General features: G+C 40.0%; 1 protein-coding gene across 4 annotated transcripts in view; it reads left to right on the top strand.

Annotated features, from left to right (window-relative positions):
- LOC143441685 (uncharacterized) overlaps window positions 1-16894 on the top strand; it is a 76597-nt gene that overhangs the window by 55026 nt on the left and 4677 nt on the right. For 2 of the 4 annotated variants that reach the window (XR_013109293.1, XR_013109294.1), the window contains exons 2-4: window positions 895-988; window positions 1838-1933; window positions 12428-15153. Coding sequence is in view for 1 of the 4 variants with exons in the window: in XM_076930799.1 (XP_076786914.1) it covers window positions 895-988; window positions 1838-1933; window positions 12428-12502 (265 nt within the window). In the remaining 3 variants the exon portion in view is untranslated. Of the gene's footprint in view, window positions 1-894; window positions 989-1837; window positions 1934-12427; window positions 15154-16894 lie in introns of those variants that run through there. The other 2 variants (XM_076930799.1, XR_013109295.1) reach the window with 2 other exon arrangements.

The raw sequence follows: 16894 nt of genomic DNA, 5'->3' as shown, positions 1-16894 counted from the left end.
AAAAGCTGCATGCTTATCAATTCTGGTTTCTCTATTGCAGTCTATAGCATATGCCTTCTACGAGGGGTTGGTTGTTCAATTATTGACGGGTGCCTGGGTGCTTGGATTTGCTCTAGGAATAGGGGTATTTACTTAGTCCAATGATGAGCAGAGTCATGATCGAAGCTACTCACACAGGAACCAGTGCCAAGTTCTTCTAGCTTTTTACTGCTTAGGCTGCAATAAAACTTTCTTATAGTTCATATGGCTATAGGAACCCAGTAAGAGGGAAGGCTTGGAAAGTGGCTTTCTTGTGGATGCTTTGTGATCTTTGGTTTTGGAAAGTGGAGGCTAAGGTGAATACAATTTGCATATCACGGTGGGGTTTTGTCATTGTTTTGTTTTGGTAAGTTTCCACTGCCAATTACTTGTATGACAGCTGTTCTCAACTCAGTGATGAAGAATAGAAATAACTTGACCCACAGTGGCATTTGTTGTGTAATACTCATCCTAATGCCCAATGCTGTAGAGTTTAAGACCTTTCATATTTGAAAATAGCAAGCTCTTAGCAAGTTGTTAGGATAAGCATTTAAGACTTTTATTTATTTATTTATTTATTTATTTATTTATTTAGGTAAAAATGCCATCAGACTTCTGGTTAAGTAGTCTTAGATACTCAGGGAGAGAATTCTTTGCACAGAGTTGAGAGACCAATATATGATCTGCTTTTTTGGTTGTGTGTGTGTGTGTGTGTGTGTGTGTGTGTGTGTATGTGTGTGTGACCAGAAATATAGAAATGTAACATTTTACTAGCTGTCAAATTGAAGGCATATATAGACTCAAATTCTACAAACTTCAGTTCACTGTTGGTGACCTGAGTTGACTGTGTCTTTGTTCTTTTCCAAAATAAACAAGACGGAGCCACACAGCCACAAACAGGCTTCTGTGTTCTTTGGAAGGTGCACTTCAATTTGCCACAATGGGAGAAGAAGGAGAAAGATGGATCAGAGTAAGTATTGATGCATTTGTCCTCTTCTGAGTCTACTCTGAAAACTTTCAACCAGAGTGAGATGCTCCCACAATCTGAAAATATGTAGAAAGTTTTTAAGCAATGCTTAAAAACACATTCTCTTTGTTATTAAGTGAAGACTCAGGTTTTATTTTCCTTAAGGATGTGATACAAACATGTCCTCAGGCTTTCTCTGGATACTGCTGAGGTACAGAACCATAGGAAACCACAACTATCCAAATGAGTTTATTATCTTCTGGAGGAATTGCACAGAAAACCAATGAGGCACTCGATATAAGAGGCATTGAGATTATACCCATGTGTGAAGCTGCCAAGTGGCTTCCTCTATATCATCACCATCTGTTTATTCTTCAAGTTGCTGCCAGCATATCTAGCCTTAAAAAAAATATTTATTTTTATGGGGTTAGAGATATGACTCTGATGGTTAAGATGCTGAATGTTCTTCCAGAGGTCCTGAGTTTCTCAGCACCTATCTGTAACCAAAACACTGATGTGCATACAATAAGTAAACAAAAATTATCATAATTTTACTATTTTAATTTTGCATAGGTGTGCATGTCTCTGTGTGGGTATGTGCATGTGATTGGAGGTGCCTGAAGAAGACAGATATTTAGGTCTTCTGGAATAGAGTTACAGGCAGTAATGAGCCTATTGATGTGGACAAATGTTGAGAACTGAACTCAGGACCTCTGGAAGAGCTGAAAGAGCTCTTAATTATTGAGCTGTCTCTCTAGCTCAGTAGCAAGCACTTTTGCTTGGTGGTTTATGGTTAGGAAAAATTATGGATCTTTATCGCTCTTGCTTGTGACAGCAATTTTGTTTCCACAGAACCTTGGCCAGCTGGCTTCCCTGATCTTCTGTGTCCACCCCACTGATTACTCCTCCTGTGATGCCACAGGCACTAACAAGGATATGGAGAGATTGGTTTGTAGACATTTCTTTACATTTTGGAGCTTCTCGTGTTTTGTATGTTTTCTCTCCATGCCTCATGCTTCCAGAAAATTGAAAAGAACATTTTGATGTATGTCTGGAATTTAAAATACAACACCCACAGCCCCCACATTATCAGTGAGATGGCTTACATTTACATTAATTGTATCTCTACTTATAACTTGGTTAGTTGATGTGTAGCTTTTACTCAGACAACAATGCTGTGTATGAATCATAGAGGTGAATGACTAAGCCAGGGGTGACAGTGGTTATCTGTACTCTAAAAGTATTTTGTTCTAGTTGTTTTAAGATTTGGATTTGAGAAGGATCAAAGTCTTACTTTTCCAAAATGAAGTTGTGATAGTATATAAGTAATTAAACATTTGGAAAGAGAGAAGATAGATGTTGTTTTGAGAATGTAAAATTGACTTAAAATTTATGGTCAGTCCTTCTATTTATTTATGTCGGTAACCCTAGATTATTGTTGCTTTCAACCTTGATCAGAGAAGCTCACTTTTGCAGTGGGTGGTGGTTAATTCTGACTCATAACAGGGCAAAGAGCTGAGATGAACTGATTGTTTAGTGCTCAGCCCTAGATGGTTGTTCCGTATCCACCACCATGATGCCCAGAAAATGTTGCAGAAAATGGTCAGGGGAATAGGAAAAGTCTGAGGATAGGGAGGACTGTGTCAAATTCTGTGAAATGCCATTGGATTTATAAACTCTCAGCATCGAGGGCTGCCTCCATAAGGTCTGTACAAGACCAAGCCAACCGAAACTTCACTATGGATACAGGAGAAGCTCAGGAGGCCTCATTTCTAAATGACTTGTTACTGGCAGTTGATGGCTGCTGGGGAAGAAGGAGGCAAATGTTACCCATGTTCCAGTGAATGGACTTTCATCCATGTAGCCAGCAATAATGGCCTCCCCTGAATTATTAAAAAGAAAAAATAAAATAAAAATGAGATGGGAGGGGATGGAATGGAGGAGTCTGTGGAAATGGGTATGAACATAATTGAATATGTTAAGTAAATTTTCAAAGAATAAATAAAGTATCAATTAAAATTATAGACGAATGTTGTGATCAACGTTGAGAAAAATTATACACCTTATGAAAAAAATTCTTGTTTTAAAGATTTTTTTTTTTTGTTTTTTTGAGACAAGGCTTTTCTGTGTAGACCAGGCTCACAGAATTACTCCTGCCTCTAACTCATGTGCGCCACCACAGGTGGCTGAGAATGTTCTTTAAATAGTAATAAAAATAAACTTCCAAAATGCCACTTTTCTGGGTAAATACATTTCAGACATCTTTCAACAAATAAATCAATTACATATGTTCAGTAAATGTCTAACATAACCATAACCAGTGTTGTTTGAACACAAAATAACTAGTTTATTGTGCCTTTAAGAATCTTCCATTTTGATGTAAGAAGTACAGCACTGGATTGTTAGCAATAAAGCAAACACCAAGCATTGTCCTTAGTCTGGACTCTATCTTGTCCTGCATCTCTCAAGCACTGTTAGTATAGTATTTCACACTCAGTAGAGCACTTGTCAGGTATGCAGAAGTTTGGTTTGATCCCCAGCATCATGTAAACTGGGCATAGTGTGTATTTTTACTGCAATCCTGGCACTCAGTAGCCAGAGGGTCAAGAGTCCAACTTAATCTTTGGTTACAGAGGGAAGTCAAGGGCAGCATAGGCTATATGAGACTCTGTCTCAAGACAGGCAAATATGGGTACACTGTAGCTGTCTCCAAACACACCAGAAGAGGGATTGGATCAAACAACAGATGGTTGTGAGCCACCTCACTGTGTGTGCTTGGAATTGAACTCAGGATCTCTGGAAGGGCAGTCAGTGTTCTTAACCACTGAGCTATTCTCAACAGAGGAGCCTCAAATGCCTGAGAAGCACTTAAAGAATGTTCAACAGGGAAATGCAAATCAAAACACCCCTGAGATTCTACCTTACACCAATAAGAATGACTAAGATCAAAAATTCAAGTGACAGCAAATGCTGGCAAGGATGTGGAGAAAGGGGAACACCTTTTCTATTGCTGGTAGAATTGCAAACTGGTACAATCATTCTGGAAATCAATCTGGTGGTTCCTCAGAAAACTGGAAATAGTTCAACCTGAAGATCCAGCTATACCATTCCTGGGCATGTACCCAAAAGATGCTCCACCATATCACAAGAATACATGCTCTACTATGCCCATAGCAGCCTTATATTCGTAATAGCCAGAAACTGGAAGCAACCCAGGTGTCTGTCAACTGAAGAATGGATATAGAAAATGTGGTTCATTTACACAATGGAATTCTATTCAGCTGTTAAAAACAAGGACACAATGAATTTTGCAGGCAAATGGATGGAACTAGAAAATATCATTCTGAGTGAGGTAACCTAAACCCCAAAGGATATACATGACAAGAGCCTAGCATGGCTGTCCTCTGAGAGGCTCTAGCAGCAGCTGACTGAGACAGATGCAGATACTCACAGCCAAGCACTGAACTGAGGTCAGGGACCCCTAAGAAAGAGTTAGGGGAAAGATTTAAGGAAAGGATGGCAATCTCATAGGAAGACCAACAGTGTCAACTAACCTGGACTTCTGGGAGCTCCCAGAGACTAAGCCACCAACCAAAGAGCTGGTTTAATGCCCCCTCCCCTTATCCTTATCCCTCTCCTATTTAGCATAGGACTGCCTTGTCTGGCCTCAGTGGGAGAGGATACACCTAATTCTGTTGACACTTGATTCCCCAGGGAAAAGGAATGTTGGGGTGAGGTATCCTCTCAAGGCAAAGGGGATGGGGGAAGAGGGAAGAACTCTGCCAGGAGGAGCCAGGAGGAGGGAAACAGTTAAGATGTAAATAAATAAAACAGTTAATGAAAAAAGAAACTAAAAAATAATGAAATCCACAAGGACTTCTCTCAGCTTGACATGTCAACAGCATCTGAGTTAATAAAGCTCCTCCTTACCACCGTGGAGCTGGGCAGGGTGTTCCTTCATCCTGTACTTTGATATGTAAAGGTCAAAAAACCCAAGATGAATGAAGAACTAAGACTCTCTATTATAGCTGTTCAAATATTTGAGGCAAGATGTTTTTATAAAATCTTCCATTTTTAGATTATGTTTACTCAGTGTTGATTTAAATACTGGAGGGGAAAGAACAGGAGAGAAGGAGACTTAAGAAAATAGAGAGGAGACCTTTGAAATCTTCCCCAGAGAACCCTCTGCCTGTTCTCTTTCAAATTATGAGCAGATGGAATTTACTTTAACATAAGTTAAAGGATAATTTCTGATTTGTCATTTCCATAAGCCCAATCTGTGTAATTAAACCAAGTTCCCTCTGCATATAAAAGTGAAGTTTAGCTAAGAAAGAGGTACCAGCTGGCACACATAGTTGCTAAAGACATTTTTGTGAATATCAATTCAAGTTTCTATCTGAACCTCTTTCCACTTCCCACCTGACCAATAATAAGAAAAAATAAAATAAACTAAGCATCTTGGTTTCTTGTTGCTCTATCAAAAACTCAAGAAATGCTTATGCATTTCTGCTTCTTTTTTTCATGTTCTCTCTCTCTCTCTCTCTCTCTCTCTCTCTCTTGTTCATATGTGTAACTGCATGCACCATGGTGTACATGTGGAAGCCAAAAAACTTACAGGGAGTTGGTTCTCTCCATCATGTGGGATCTTGGAATTGAAAATTGAACTCAGGTTGCTGTTAGGTTTAGCAACAAGTGTTTTTACCTACTGAATTTTCTCAAGACCCAAGTAGGTGTTTCTGGAAGCTCTTAACAGTATAAGGCCTTTAGGCCAGATGCTCAGGGGTTGGTCTTCCTTCCTTGCAAGAAGAACACTTCATCTTTCCTACATTCTCACCTTGCTCTACTCCCTTAATCTCACAAATCTTTCTGTGTGTTTATTTCATGAACAGAATTTTGAAAACTCTAAGCAATTTTAAGGCATGTTCTCTGTCTCCAAGCATACAAGGGAGACTTTGGCAGCTCATGGCTCCTGTATGGGGAAGGATGGAAGCAATTATCTGATACAGAGTGGCTAGAACATTTTGAGGAGAGGTTCAGGATTGTGTAGGTTTCCTGGGTCCTTGTCTTCCGGCAGGCGCCTAGCAGGAAGAGCTACAGTGACAAGTGAGCTCCCGGCCCACCATCTCACTTGGCTATGATGGATGGGTGCACTCTGGAAAGATGTGGCTGCCATGTTTGTCCCAGTACTGCTTCTTGCTACTGATGTGCCTTCTCATGTTGGTTATTGCCATATTCCTCATTTACTTGGCTTAGTCTGAGAGGATACCAGGAGACTCTCCCTGCCTATAGCCTGGTGTGATTACTTTCTGGATGACAACTAACTCTATTGGGGTAAGTTTTCTGCAGATCAATGCCCTGGCCTGCAGGGATTCAATAGAACCCTAGAGAAGGGGGGTTGGGGAGGGGAAAGAATGATAGGACAAGAGACACAAAAAAGAAGCACTAGTCTGAATGTCTGATCAAGTGCTTAAACTTTATTGTTCAGGCCACCCTTATAAAAACAAGCAGGTCATCTAACAGTCAGCGTCCAGGGCCATCCCATAATTGCAAAGTTCTTTACGCCCATAAGCATTCCTTAGCCCATACCACTTAACTAAATATTTTCTCATTAACAAGAGGGCAATAAAACATTTCTTGCTCAAGTTGCTTATCTGGTTAATATTTTCTCCCTGGCAGGAGGGCAATAAAGTCTTGACTCCTGGCAGATCACGTGAAGATGAAACTTATTAAGATAATGCTGTTAAATGAATTAATGATTTTATGGAATTTCTGATTTATTTAAATAGTTTTAGGAGGTTAGCATGATTTAAATAATTTTGGGAAGTTAGGGAAGTTGACAGAAAGCCTACAGTTAGAATCAAGAATAAAATGTGTCCCTCCCTCATAGGCTGGCAATAGCTGCATGAGTTAGAGAAAGGAGTACAATGACTGTTCATCCACTGTAAGTAATCGTAGTAGCAAGAAAAATAGGCTTCGGACAAGTTAATGATCAAAGAGAGCATTTACCCTAGGTTGGGCCTGAGTTCCTTAGTCTTGTGATCTAGGGATGTGGTAACAGGTTTTTGGTGTGTACCATGAACTAGAAAGGTTATGAATAAAGAATAAACAATTCTATTATAAAACAGAGACTAGCTGATTATCCAGTCTAGCTGATCAAGACATCAAACATAGGATATAAGACAGACGACTTGTACCTTGGTAAATACAGATTGTCCTATATAGGCCAATTTGGCCAAGATAAGCCAAAACTATAGATCTGGCCTGCATAAACTTTGTTAATCTATGACAAGAGAATCATTGCTTTTGATTTACATTGAGCTTGTAGAAAAAAAAAAAAAAGACAGATGAGGATTGCTCTTGGTCTATGTAAATGGATAGATAGTTTAAAAAAATAGCGATCACTGTTGTGTAGCTAATGATATGTATATGGAGGTCAGTGCAACTTTGTGAGATTGGTTCTCTCCTTCCACCTTCACATGAGTTATAGAGATTGAACTCCTTCATTAGGCTTGCACTATAAGCTACTTTACCCACTGAGACATCTTCCTGGTCCAGAAAAATTCTTTCACATATGATTTGAGACTCTGGATTCCCTATTCATTCTAAAGATTATCTTAAGCCTTTTTCTAAGCATGCTTAAGGGCCTTTTGTGACCATGCTTGTTCTTTAAGTAAAATATGTAATGAGCTAGTATTTTACTCTAAGACTATATATGAGGACATATCCCAACAGTGTGGATAGCTCACATCCCCCCTCCTTTTTTTTTTTTTTTTTTTTTCAGATCCACAGTAACTCATTGAGAGTTACTCATGAGGGGGACACTTAGCTTTTAAAACCGTCTGCCTTGGGTTGCAAGGCTAAAGCAATGGTCTTCCAAATTTCCCCTAACCTCCCATTCCTGGAGCGGCTGAGCCATTTAATTTCATAATGGAGAGATCTTGACTTACTGCCAGATGCCAACTTTCAGTGCCCTTTTTTATAGTTTCATTTACATACCCTTGTGAAGATCAGGGCTGGATGGAAGGGTTTTTGGTCTCTTTGCTCTGGCTTTGCTGGTAAAACAAATGAAATTGCAATAAAAAGTACATCTGCCAGCAGCAATTGTGACAGGACCATATCTTCCAATTTTAAAAACACAGTGAAATACAGCAGGGACCAGAAGTGCCTCAGATAGATGCTTGGCTTCTAGACCAATACTGGCGTCTTTTTCTGTGCATCGTATGCTAATTTTCCTATTTGGCTTCTGTTGTTTGCTTTGGTGTGGGCCATGTAGAACTGGGAAATTATCTTAATTTGCCCTCAGAGGAAACCCCTGTCCTCTGTTTTGGAATTATATACAAAACAGTGTTGTGAATACTGCAGAATCTACCCTTGTTTTAAATCTCTGGTATTATACTAATAACATTTCATTTTCATAATCCTAATTACTTTGTGGAGATTTAGAGTTGGTTACACTAATGTCTTAATACATAAGAGAAATAAAATACTTATTTATCTGTTTTTATTTGCTTCTGACACTGCTTTTGTGGGTAATGGTCCATTCATGAAACATTGGTTCCCTGAAATCGCTAAATTACAACATTAGTGATGTTTTTTGCAATTTCTTTCTACTTTCTGTGCCCCACCTAATAGAGACATTTTCTCTTGCCTAGTCAGCTTCCTGTTTTATATGCAGTCCCCGACATTTTCTGCTCCAACAGGATCCTCTAAAAGTGTACATTATTATGCTTCATGTGTAACCTCTTTCCTTTTACCCCTTCTAGGTTCTAAGCCACCACTGGCCATCACTGGTGGCCAGTAAAATCTTTCCTATGACCTTCAAAAACTTGATGCTTATCACATCGATGTGCTTCTCTTTTCTCATATGTGTGTGTTTGCACATGTTCATGTGCTATCTATCTATCTATCTATCTATCTATCTATCTATCTGTCATCTATCCACCCATCCATCCATTTGTCTGTTTGTCCATCTGTCTGTCCTGTCTATCTGTCTGTCTGACTGTCTTAGTCAGGTTTTCTATTCCTACACACAAGAAGCAAGTTGGGGAAGAAAAGACTTATTCAGCTTACACTTCCACATTGCTGTTCATCACCAAAGGAAGTCAGGTCTGGAACTCAAGCAGGTCAGGAAGCAGGAGCTAATGCAGAGGCCATGGAGGGACGTTACTTACTTTGGCTTGCTCAGATTGCTTTCTTATAGAACCCAGGACTACCAGCCCAGGGATGACACTACCCACAATGGGCCCTCCCCTCTTGATCACTAATTGAGAAAATGCCCTATCACTGGATCTCATAGAGACATTTCCTCAAGGGAGGCTCCTTTCTCTGTGAAAACTGAAGCTGTGTCAATTTGACACACATAACCAGCCAGTACTCACTCTGTCTGTCTGTCTGTCTGTCTGTCTCTCATCTATCTATCTATCTATCTATCTATCTATCTATCTATCTATCTATCTTTATTGTAAACCTATCAATCTATCATCTATTATCTTCATTATTACCTCTATTTCTAATTGATCAGTTATCATCATGTGTCTATTTATATTGTCTTCTCTAGTAGTTTAAATTTCTTTCCTCCAGATTAATCCTTGTTTCCCTTTACTGTATCCAGCAATGCTTCTTATAATAGCTGTTCATTAAAGATGTATTGAAAAATCAATGACTGAAAATCCCCTGGGAGAGTACTGCATAAAAGATGCCTTTAGCATTTTTGCAATGATTATGTATCTTTACCTGGGCCTTTGTAACCACTTCAAGTTTACTTTCAGATGTTTTCTAAAGCCATCCTCATTAAGTAAAACAAGTGGATCCTGGGTGAGAATAAAAGCTGAAATAAAAAACCAAGGAGCCCTCCTGACAGTCTTTGTTATTCTGCTGTGTTCTTCATCCTGTTCATTGGAGAAATAGCCTAAGCACACAACCTTACTTACTGTGCATTCTCAAATTCCTGGCTTTATTTTCTTTTCAATCAGAATAAGGTCACTCCTTTCTAATTGAATTATGTTCTTTTGAAAAACCTAGTGGCACCATAGAAATGTCTTGAAATGTAGTGACAAGTTCAGTATCTTTTATGACAGCTGTTTGTTTGTTTGTTTGTTTTTCTTTTTAACCAGAAAGCATTGCACCTGGCATGGTCTGTTATATGTGCTTCACCACTCGCAATTTATTATCTAAAAAAATTAGAGGCTAAGAGTGATAGTAAATTCCTAGTCACAAACACTGGGAGACAATTTGCAGGACTTTGAAGAGCATGGTTTCACAGCATAAGAAAGAGTCATGACACGCCAGAGCTTTCCTTACTAATATCTTACTCATCTTTGGAAATCTCCAGAGTCGCATTAAAGGAAATGTTTGTTTTAACCTGTACACTATCACAGGAAATGAGTATTATAATGTTAGGATTTACTATATTTGTTGTAAATCTGGTTTATCTAGATGTCCCCTTTCTTGTTAAGGATATGGAGGGCTGTCTAGGAAGTACATTGCTGGAGTACATTCTCTATGTTGGTCTTTGAGATGAGAATGTCAGCAGAGGAATGAGACTCAGGCTAAGACAACATTGCCTGTGTGCTGTGGACAAGGCAGAAGGGGTCAGCTTGGGAAGGGAGAGTACTGCTGGAGAAACCTGAGCCAGGAGCTAAGGCCACATGTATTTTCCCAATGACATGCCTCTGCTATTACAGCAAGACCTTGCTCTATCCTGGCTAAACAATCAGGCTAGCATAAAATGGGATTAGTCTTGTGAGCTTGATGTGAAATTTCTGGACAGGTCTAAAGCTAACTGGGTACAGAAAACTTTGAAAGATAGTTGGTAGGATAGAAAAGTCTAGAAAGTCTAGAAAGTCTGCAGTATGTAGTTGAGGTTTCCGAGAAAAAGGCTACTAGAGCCTTCTGAATAGGGTGATCTCTCTGAAAGTCTATGGCATATTTTGGTTTTCTCTAGACATTGAAAACCCATGCTCCCAGAAAAGCACACTGTGGAGTACATTGGCTTCTTCCTTCCATCGCCATGAGGATAACAAGTGCACCAAAACATCAGAATCATTTGTCCTTTCATGCAAATTCGTATCCAGCCATTGCTCTGAATCTCTTGTCTCTTTTCTCCATCTAGACTCCAGCGCCAGTGTTCCTCTTGCAGTGGTTGTAAAACATGTCCTCATGCACACAGCCCCAAATATGTTTTTTAAATCTTCCAGTCTAACAAATGGACAATAATAACTGTCACTCTCAGTTCTTTGGCTAAAGGTGTTACTATTCATTCTATAAAAGATGTCTCATGGAGAATAGGGGTTCAAAAATCTTAGTTCATTTTCCTACTTTTTCCTGTCACTCAGCCTCCCCTAAAAACATGCAACCCATGCAAATATGACCATACTATTTCAAATATTAACTATTAGAGAAGATTATTGCTTTTCAGTACCTTTGCTCTGTTGTCTGAGAAATAAATTATCTTTCTTACTTTATATGTTTATGGATCAAATGTGACAACATAAAAAATTTAAAAATTATTGTAAAAAGTTCAGTGAAAGCATGTGTATTAACAATATCATTCCAGTTCTGTGCTGCTAGAATTCTTTATTTGTATATAGATACATTTATTATTATTTTTGTCAGTGCTGGGGGTTGACCCCAGAGTTTTATACATATTTAGAAAATGCTCTACTATGGTGTAAAATATATACCTCTTATTATTTATTTATTTATTTGAGAAAATATATTATACAAAATTTATTTTAGTTTTAATTCAAGATTAAATTTAAAAGGCTAATATTAGAGGGGTGAGGGAAAATCATGATCACTATACTATAAAATTTATTTTCAATAAAAATAAAATAAATAATTCTAAAAGGCCATTAAAATTAGTCAAAACAATTGCTTTTCAACTTATAATTGTTAATATTCTTTGCTTCAGGAAACCATGCTAATGATTTTGTATTTATGGTTTAAAAAGTTTAACAAGTTAGAGTTCTAACATTTCTTTTCAAATTGTGACCAGTGTATGAAAAACTGGACCTGTTTAAGAAATCTCTCTTGATGCATTTGGAGCTAACTGAGGCCTATTACACATGACCATATCTGTGGGGTACCCCAGTCTATCCCTTCCCGAAGCTTTCCTCACCATCTGCCCTAGAGGAGGCTGTATGTCCTGTGCCTTAGGGAGTGCAGCAGGAGCCAGGAACACACATTAGTGTCTCTTCTGTCATGAAGCTGTTGATGGAAGAGCCAATCTTCTGTATTTGTGTTTTAGTTTTTCTTGCATTATAGTTAAGCTTGACTATACCAAGTTAAATTAGACTCTGGGGGAAAAGGGGCTGTGGGCATCGATATTTCTTAAGAGTCCCAAGTGATTCCAGCATGTAGCTGAGCTTGGGAATCCCTGTCCATGGTGAGCTATGACTCATGCACCAGGAAGCTCATCACTTGCTGTCTTTTCTCTTCTAGAGTGATGGTGCCCCTGAACAGCTGCCCAGCAGTGGTGAAACAGATGTGACATGGAATAGTCCTTTCATACCATAGCTTTCCCTCGCTCCAGCCTTCTGTTTCTTCTAAATATGAACATTGATAGCCTTGTGAAGATGTGTTCTCAGTCTGTCACGTGATGCATTGTCTCGGTTTACTTCCTATTAATGTGATTGAATGCCGCAACAAAAGCAACTTAGGAGAGGAAGGGTCAATTTTAGTTCTCAATTCCGGGTTACAGACCATCATTGTAGAAAGTCAAGGTGGTAAGAACCTGAAGCGACTAGTTAACATCCACAGTCAAGAGCACACACACACACACACACACACACACACACACACAGAGAGAGAGAGAGAGAGAGAGAGAGAGAGAGAGAGAGAGAGAGAGAGAGAGAGAGAGAGAGAGCACGAGAGCACATGCATACTTGTCCTCAGCTTGCTTCCTCCCCCCTTATATACAGTTTAGGACCAATACCAGGAAATGTTACCACTCACTTTTAGCCTGAGTCTTCTCATATCAATCATTGCAGTAGAGATAACCTCCATAAAAATCTCCATGGGCCAACCTGATCTATACAAGCCTCATTGAGAAACCCTATAGATGATTCCAGATGATTCTAGACTATATCAAGTTAGCAATTAAAACATGATGCCATCACAGACATCATGCCATTTTGTCCATAATGGGCTGAATAATTTGCTAACAACTAAACCTAAGATCTGTCTGCTTCCTGCCACTGATATTTGTGCATTGTCTGGTAACTTCAGTTATAAGGGAGAAATGCACATGCTTCTGCACAACTATTACCTCTGTTTCTTATAACTACTGTATAGTAGTGTTAGATGTTATAGCTGAATCCATGAATGGTCATGTTTAAGCTTCATGATATTGAGAAGAACACACACTCTGCCCATTATATAAATGACGATTCAGTTTTCATCTTCAACTACTGGAAGTTTCCAGCAGATTTTTTGAAATATTCCATCTCATAATATGGTGTTGATGAGTTCAAGAAGAAATCTGATGGTGGAGTGAATTAATGGGAGACAAACTACTATGATAACTAAGACTCATGTGGGAGCAGGCTCAAGGAGAACCAGGCTTACTGGGGTTGTTGGAAACAACTCTTTAACAAATACTTTTTAGAACTAGTCTCATGAGAATTAGCCAGTTCTTTTCATTCTTCTTGCTGAGACTCCTAGCATTCTACTGCCACAGATTTGAAACCACTAAAACGTAACTGAATCCCCTCACTGCTTGGGGCAGGTTTGCTTGAAGAGTCTTTTACTTAGCCACCTACCTGGTGACTGAATTTCAGTGTTGGGAGTTGACTAAATGACATCACCTTTCATTTTATTCTTAACAGCCTTTCCGGTGGCAGTAGATCTTGCATGTCCCATCTTAATTGGGCTTATTTTATCTGCTGAGAATGACCCCTGACTCATAACCACAATGGCTCATCACTGTGTCCTCTTGAGTCAGAGCATCTTGCCCAGGGAATCACTTATATATTTCCAATACCCAGTGATGGATGTTTACCTCTGACTAAGGAGACATGAGGAAATTAACTCTCAGAAAATGCAGAGGTTTCCCCAGATGCATCACATGGCCTTGAGTTGAGCCAAAGCATGGCTGCATCTCTAGCTCCCATCTGCTGAAGATTTTCAACACATTGAGAAGCCCACTCAGTTATGCACTGTTTTTTTTTTTTTTTTTTTTTTTCCCACCAGGAGCTTCTCCCCAAGGTGTTTAAAAATGTCAGTCTTTTGAACTTTCCACAGCATCCTCCATTCCAGAGAGACAGCCCTTGGCTGGGGAAATCGATTGGATGCTTTAAAGCAGAAGGCCAGGTTGCTGAGGACTGGGCTTCACAGTAAGGGGCAGGGATGAGAAAGACAGCTTAGAGAATTCAGTTTGAGTCACCTGCTAGTTTTGTTCTTATGATGTACAAAGACCCGAACAGGAAAGAGCTCTCAGCTGATAACTTGGCATGTCAGCTCTTCCAAAATATACTTATTTTTCAGGTGTTTGCCTACCCCTAGTAAAAAAAATAATCCCTCTCACAGCAGCAAGCAAGACTTGATCTAGCAAAACCCACCTTTGTCTTTCATGAATTCCAACAGAAAACCACCATTGGCCTCTGGGTCTAGAGAGAGGTACAGGCCCTGAGGAAGAGGTGACAGAAAGAATTTAAGCAGGTCTTTTCAATTACTTAAGGTCATTTGGGTCTAATCTTCCTACTTTCTGGTTTTTACACCAGTATTTAAAAGTAAGACTCTTTCTAGAATGTTCTTCTAAATGTCTCCGATCAACTTGGTGATCTCCATGACTTATTTCTGTGTTAGGAATGTTCATGTGCTTTACTTTGTTTTTGAGCAAGATAAATGTTTTCTTGCTTGCAGGCCAGTGTGTTTCTTAATCCTGATGTATTGTAATTAGGACAGTCTTCGGTCCTATTGAACAAGACTACAGGAACAAATTTCATGAACAGACCTTCCAGGGAGAACCTGTCTTCTCAATGCTTCATTTTCTCTGCAAAGAAATAAGTCCATTTGGCCACTGGCTCCGGAGAGAACGTCCTCCCACGACTGCTTTTCTCTTCTGACCTCCGAACAGATTTGTTCTTAGCCCACGGATAGGCTATTTCTCTGATAAATCAAAATGAAATAAAATTAGTCCAACAGCAGAAAAAAAAAAAAGGCATTAGGTAAACAATTTATCACCACAGGATAGAAATGTGTGACATTTAGTAAGTGCAGAGACATTATATTAGGTCTAGTGCTCACCTGTTTGTAATGTGCTTTCACTTCGTACAACAAAATTTCTGAAATATCACCACCCTCACTAATGTTCATAGGCATTAAAGAGTTTGTTCCAACTCATGCAACGAACACAGGGTGGAGCCTGTTGTTAAACTTGGATTGGTTGATTTTTAACCCCTGTCTTAAATCCATCATGCGATACTTCTTAGTAAAAAGACTAGAAAATGGCTGTGTTAATATTCAGGCATTCCGCTGGCTGGCTCTCAAGAACCTAGCAATCGCTTACAACGTGAGCTGCTGCGGTGAGGTGCAAGGACCCATCTGCCACTCTAGCTCTCTCTCTGTCTGTCCTCCCTCCCCCTCTGTCCCCTCTTCTCTGTGCTCATGCCTTTGCTCCCCTCTGTCTACCTGTCTACGTGTCTACTCATCTGTCTCTACCCCTTCCCCAGGCTCTCACATGTCTCCCACTCCTCCCAGTAAGCCTCTTTTATGCCAGGTCTGTTTGTGGCCTATTTTCTTAGGAGCATACTTGGCACTGGCCTGCCGAGGATGCTATTCGCTGCATTCTATTTCATAACAGGCAGAGTGTGTGGTCCCTGCCCTTATTAAGCTTAAAATAATCAGCTAGGCAGAGAATGCATTTAGTAACTACATCCTTTGTGGTGATGAGGTGTCAGATACCTGTTGGGTTGTGTTCAAACCTATATAGAGGGTTTGGACCAATGGCTCAGTCAGTGAGTATTTGCTGCAGAGCATGAGGACATGAGTATGACAGACATGAGACATGAGCATCATATACTGTTATGGTGGCATGCACTGGTAATCCATGTAGGTCCTAGGGGTTCTCTGTCGGTCCCTTGTTCTGGGGGAGTGTCCCACGACGATCTCCTGACGTCGATGTCGCTGACCGGTCTCTCCCAGGTGTTGTACCTGTCTCTCCGTGCTGAGCCAGTCTAGGCCCAGGCTGTGCCGATAAGGAGCTGGCTAGCTGGCAAGGAGGCAGCTTGGTGTCTCAGGCAGGTTCCAGGAGAGCAGAGTTCTCCCCAAGTGTTACAGCTCTTGGGACAAAAACTCTCGGACACCAGGATGATTCTTGAGTGTGCTTTACTTCCCCTAAATAGAGCCCTTATATACAGTTTCAGGGTGGGTTAGGGTCTGACAACAGATAATGTCTATTGGCTTGACCTGAGAGCTTAGAGATACCTCATCTGCATGTGGGAGAGCCTGAGGGACCGAGGGACCATTCCTCGTGACTGATGGTCATAAACCTCTCTGTGGGAGGGGTTGTTGGAGGACTGAAGCTAAGTGAAAAGAACCAGGACCTGGGAGCAGAGCTGAACTCCTGCAGTCTGATAAAGGTTCTGGAGTTTGAAACTCATGCTCAACCAAACATCCAGCTGCTTCTCACAGCCCACTGCCCTACAGTTTTCTGGCTATCCAACTCAATCAAATTGGCAAGCCTTAGGCCAGTCAGCATCCTTATTGAACAGATCAAGATAGCTGGCACCTGAATAATAATATTCAAGGTTACAGCATCCATTCATATACATGAGTGTACATGTATATGACACACATGAATTTAAAAACAACTATGTAGGATGTATGATATAAGTCTTGGAGTTCCTAAGTTTCAAGACAACCAAGAACAAGAAGAGGAACTTGGGAGGAGGCTGATATGGATGCTCC

This window comes from Arvicanthis niloticus, chromosome 3 (assembly GCF_011762505.2).
Source record: "Arvicanthis niloticus isolate mArvNil1 chromosome 3, mArvNil1.pat.X, whole genome shotgun sequence".
Taxonomy (NCBI): domain Eukaryota; kingdom Metazoa; phylum Chordata; class Mammalia; order Rodentia; family Muridae; genus Arvicanthis; species Arvicanthis niloticus.
This window is presented reverse-complemented; position numbering and strand designations above follow the sequence as displayed.